This window comes from Lottia gigantea (assembly GCF_000327385.1).
Source record: "Lottia gigantea unplaced genomic scaffold LOTGIsca_1, whole genome shotgun sequence".
Classification (NCBI taxonomy): domain Eukaryota; kingdom Metazoa; phylum Mollusca; class Gastropoda; family Lottiidae; genus Lottia; species Lottia gigantea.
This window is the reverse complement of record NW_008706746.1, coordinates 3,306,758-3,312,361: the sequence shown is the minus strand read 5'-3', so window position 1 is coordinate 3,312,361 and position 5,604 is coordinate 3,306,758. Positions and strand designations below refer to the sequence as shown.

General features: G+C 44.0%; 1 protein-coding gene across 1 annotated transcript; it reads left to right on the top strand.

Moving 5' to 3' along the window:
- Nucleotides 1-1,027: 1,027 nt before the first annotated feature.
- Nucleotides 1,028-4,742, top strand: LOTGIDRAFT_152093 (hypothetical protein; the record flags this gene model as incomplete). Its single annotated transcript, XM_009045563.1, has 4 exons — nt 1,028-1,107; nt 1,853-2,539; nt 4,208-4,445; nt 4,668-4,742. The coding sequence occupies 4 exons, from the start codon at nt 1,028-1,030 to the stop codon at nt 4,740-4,742; spliced, it is 1,080 nt and encodes a 359-aa protein (XP_009043811.1).
- Nucleotides 4,743-5,604: the final 862 nt, after the last annotated feature.

Genomic DNA, 5,604 nt, shown 5'->3' with positions numbered 1-5,604 from the left:
TGTCGAAATTTTTATTCAATCGCGTGCAAACCTTAATTTTATCTTCATGCGTATTTTGTGAACCTGAACCGATGATTAAGTCGGCTAAGTTCTAATAAAACAAGGAAATCTCTAATTCTCGAAAGCTCTTGAAAACTTGGCAAATTTACAAATGAGAATCATGTGGAGAACAGGAAAGAAAATGAATGCCCAAAAGCAAAATCATAATAAAGATATTTCATATATTAGACAGCTTGGTTTAATTATTAGTTAGGGCATATTTATTTTTCAATTGCATGAATGTAATGAATACTGGATCTCTCAATTAGCTAATGTACTGAACAGATAAAGAAACGACGCATTTTTAGATTATTTGGACAAAGTCGTGCACGATCAAAATTGTTATTTTTCTTTAAAAATATGATTTTTAGACTTTAAAAAGACCAGTGTATGACATTCGATATAAGAGTTGTGAACCTTGGGAACTGTCAGATGTCCGTGGGAACAAGTTGTAAGTGATGCGCTGAAAAATCGATATGCACGTGCAACACGTACCAGAGTTGTGTATAAAAACAAACTGAGAATTCAGTTGCTGTTCTGACAGCGAGCTCATGGCATATCTAACCTCTCAACAACGTGAACAAGCCATCGGACGATTAAATGCCGGACAACGTCATTGCCAATGCATTTAACTGTAGTGCACGAACCATTGAGAGATTTAGGATTCGTTACAACACCACCAACAGCACTGATGGCCGTCCACGTACGTCCACGTATCCTGCGGCAACATCTGTATGAGAGATTCACCACAGCGGCACAGACAGCTCGTCAAACCATTGGCCACCATCAACAACCAGTGCTGATACCGTTCGAATTCGGCTCACCTCCCAGACCTCTCTTGGCGCCGTCCATACAGGAGCCCGGTGTTCACTCCCCATCATCGTTAGCAACATTTTGCGTTGGTCCATCAACAACAACAACAACGACAACATTGGCGACATCAGCAGTGGAGGATCCACGTGTTCTCAGATGAGAGTTTCCACCGCAGATGGAGTACGATTGTCGCGTAGAAGATTTACAGAACAGTGTGTGGTTAAAAGAGACCCATGGGGAGGACCAAGCATTATGGTACGAGGTGCAATCGGCATCAATCAGAAACTTGGACCTGTTGTCTTCAAGAATATAGGCCCAGGCAGAGGCCATGTAATCACAACCATCCGTTCTCCAACCCCACTTTGTACCGCATTTTGCAAGACGCCGAAACCACACCTTCCAGCATGACAACACCCGTCGACACACTGCCATAGCCACCAGAACCTTCCTCCAACAGCACAACATCAGAGTAATGCTATGGCCCCCACTCAGTCGTGCGTAAACCCAATAGAACACTTGTGGGATGACATACAAAGACGACTAAACCCAACCAAGAAATGCAGCAGAACTCAGTGCAGATGGCATCTGTAAATCGTTTGTGCCACTCCATGTACATAAGATACCGGGCCGTTATTAACGTACAATGTGGACACACCCGATACTGACTTTCAGCCTCCATCTGTAAAGATCACGTGATCAGAACCTTGATATGTCATAGCAATGACTTGAAAGACACTCAACATTTGTGCCAAATCAGTGGAAACGCCAAGAAAAGTAAAGGCGGTATCCACGAGTGGCCAACCTCGTCAGTCAAGGAGCATCTGCAGAAGTACAGGCTCCAGACCCGTGACTGAGCGCTCTAGAAGCACTTCGCTAGCTAGACCACTGCCCACTGGCTCAGTAACGGAAATGGACGTAGAGGTTTTTACGGCACCCCAAACCCCATGCTAAAAACCATACTGATCCATTAAGTCATTAATTATTTCACATTCAATTTCAGGTTTACACAGCTGAACATCAATGGTTTGAACGTACCTGAACGAAAGACCCAACTGGTACAGCTACTACAAAGGAAGCAGTATGATGCCGTTTTTCTCCAAGAGTCCAAGCTCGGTTCAAGGAATAAAGACCCTATCATCAATGGTTATACTTTGATCAGATTAAACAGACCTAATGCTCTCAACCATCGAAGTTGTGGGTGTCTGGCCATCTACATCAAAAATGGTATATCCCATAGTGAGGTTCCTCTGAAAACCATCGCTCCTCTGGAGGCACAGGCGGTATCCTTTACCGACAAGTCAAAGGTTTTTTCTATCGTTAATATTTATCGACCCGAAGTCAAAGGCAAACCTCAACGATTCAGTGAATATCAGTATGTTTACAATCAGTTGCCCGGGACCGACAATATTGTGCTTGGTGATTTCAACGCCAAACACGTATTGTGGGGCTCGCCAACAACTGACACTAATGGTAGACAAGTTGCTGAGTTCATTGAGGCCAATGACCTGGTTAGCATAAATGATGGTAGCATTACTTATGTTGGTGCAATTGCTCCTCTTGGTTCGCATCTCGATCTCACATTAGTAAGCAGTTGGTTAGCTAAAGACTGTACGTGGGAAGCAACCAGTGAGACCCTTGGAAGTGACCATGTTGTCATTGAAATCACGCTGTCACGCAATGTTGTGAAGTAGGAAGTCATGTGTCAAGGCAAATGGAGACTAGGGAAGGCTAACTGGGATTTCTTTAGGCGTCATTTCACTCGTTCCAAGCTAGATCTGGCAAGGGACGAGGACGTCTCTAGATTTTCTGGGAAGTTGACTCAGGTTATTACTGATGCTGCTATGGGCTCTATTCGCCGGACTAAGGATGGCATTGCACGTAGGTCACCCAAGTCCTGGTGATCCGATAAACTCCAGGCTGCCGTGGATGCTCGCAAGCGGGCTCTACGACGGTTTCAGAGGAAATCGGACCATTATACCAAGGCAGAATACTTAGCGGTCAAGGCTTCTACAGCTGCTCTGTTGCGTGAATCACAAACAAAGCACTGGCAGGAGGTCTGCAACTCATTAAATGAGAAGACCAACCTAAGATCTGTCTGGGGTAAAATAGACTCAATGCTTGGTAAAAAATCTAATTCTTCCATTCCAACTCTTTGTTACAGGGATTCCACAGAATACAGCAATGAAGGAAAAGCCAATTTGTTAGCCAAGTGTTATGCTGACGGCAGTGCTGATACCAACCATACCAAAGAATTTCTAAAGAACAAGAAGGCCTTCTACACCAACCACACTCCAATTCATCATTCGCCCTTAGAGGATGAACGGGATCTTAACGCTCCCTTCTCCCTCGACGAGCTGAAGAAAGCACTGTACAGTAAGAAAGACAGTGCTACTGGTGAAGATAATATCAAGTACAGCATGTTAAAGGAGTTACCAATGGAAGCGTCTACAGTTCTACTAGAATTATTCAACAAATCATGGTATAATGGTACAATTCCGGAAAGTTGGAAAACGGCAATGGTCATTCCTCTACCAAAACCGCAGAAAGATAAAAGTCTATGCAGTTCATACAGGCCTATTTCTCTGACCTCGACTCTATGTAAAACATTTGAGACGATGGTCAATAATAGACTTAGATACCACTGTGAACTAAATGGTCTTATCGATCCCAACCAAAGCGGCTACAGACAGAAACGGTCAACAATGGATCAAAACGTTCGGTACGAAGAATGAGGCGCTACTTCAGGAGGTGGGAGAGAAACCCCTCTCTCTTCGGAGGGAGGAGCTATCTCTCAAATTCTGGGGGAAACTTCAGTATTTGTCCGAAAGCTGTCCGACGTATTCCAGCATCAGAAGATTTACTCGTGTCGGAAATAACCAGACGAATCGGAGTATTTCTTACGGGCAAGCGGTCATTGATCTATTGAGAGAGCATCAGCTCGATCAAGTAACGATCCTTGAACGCCGCCTATCGGCTACTCCGTTTTAGAAGTTTACCAACCCGACAGTCAACACCCAGCTGATCCAGAGTACCAACAAGCACGAGAACCCAGTGGGAGCAAGAGCTCACGCTCTTGATCTCATTGATTCCGTGTACGCCGACCATTTGAAGATCTACACCGATGGTTCCAAGAGTAGTACCGCAACAGGTTACGGTTTGTGCATCCCAGCAAAAGGCATCCGCATCAGTAAAAGGACCCCCCCCCCCCCCCGCACTGTTCAGTGTTCACAGCAGAACTTTTTGCCATCAGGGACGCGGTAGCATGGCTGTCCCTCAATCACACGGAGCATGCCGCGATTCTATCCGACTCGCTAAGCAGCCTCCAATCTATTTTTCTCACCTCTTCTAATTGCAGGTCAGAAGTTATTTCCGAAATAAGAAGAATGATCCACAACTACCAAACCAACAACAACCAGAAGATTGAATTAGTATGGGTTCCATCGCACGTCTCCATTCCTGGCAATGATCAAGCAGACCGTTGTGCCAAGGAAAGTCTGAGTCTGGAGGATATCGAGCCTGTAGAATACTCCTATTCGGAGTTCTGCAGTATCGTATCTTCTACAGAATGTTTTGGCTCCACCCACGGACCACTGGTATACGATAATGGAACTAGTCTTCCATTTTATAACCAAATCTGTCTTGAACAGATAGGCTAAGTTTTTTTTACTCAAAGTTCCTTAACACTTTTTAATTATATCCAATCAATTTAACAAGTTTCATTGCAGAAACATTAGAGAACATCTCTCCCCCCTTTTGTGAAAGCTTCCCCCCCCCCCCCCCTCTTTCCTCCCTCTTTTTCTCACTTTTTCCAACAGATAACAGATAATCTAACCAAACCAAACCAAACCAACGATTACCATTCGACTACCAATCAACAAGAAATACCATGATCAGAACGAGTTTGGAAGAATGAAGGAGACCGAGTAGCTCACGCCACACCATCCAGGGCCGAGTTTCACCGCCATGTCATTCGACCCGACCAGATCTAACGAAGAATCAACAACCAAACCAACAACACCGAATCATCCAATTTGATCCAATCCAACTACCAACTACTACGACTACCAACAACTACCTAGTTTGCGATATCAGCACCCGCTGGAAGCGAACGTTAACTTGTCATCTACCTACCTACCTGGTCTGTGTAAGTTGCTGTCTACCAAAAGCTACGGTGACAGGCACTGAATGAGGTGTGATATGTGATCTCGAAGCTGTCGTTACTTACAGTCTCATGAACAAAATGATGTATTGTATATACTTGCATATTTGTTCCGTGATTTTTTTCTAGCTTATCTTTTATCTTTCAAAGGACAGTGGCTCACCTGCCAAGATGGTGGAAGTTTGCGGGGTCCCAACCCTAGGAGCCTTCATCCTCAGTAGTACAAAATTTAAAAACTAATCAAACTAAACACCCCGGCAATATATAAATCAGTGGAATAACATTAACTACAGACGGAAATCTTTCAATCTGCCATTTACCGGCATTAAATTGACTCACAAGGTGGTGTCGGTGTCAGAATGCAGGAGAGCAAAATCCCGGGCACAAACCCTACTCATGTGGTTGTCAAGGGAAAAGGGTGTAGTTTCAGCTGTATGAAATGACTGTTGATATGAACAGAAAGTCACATTCGTTAACCCTTACACCACAGAATATATTATAGTAATATATTTACACTCACACGTGTTTTCATGTTTTGTTTACCAACCTATAAAACCCTTCTGGGGCGTTTTATTATAGAAGATCATTTTCAA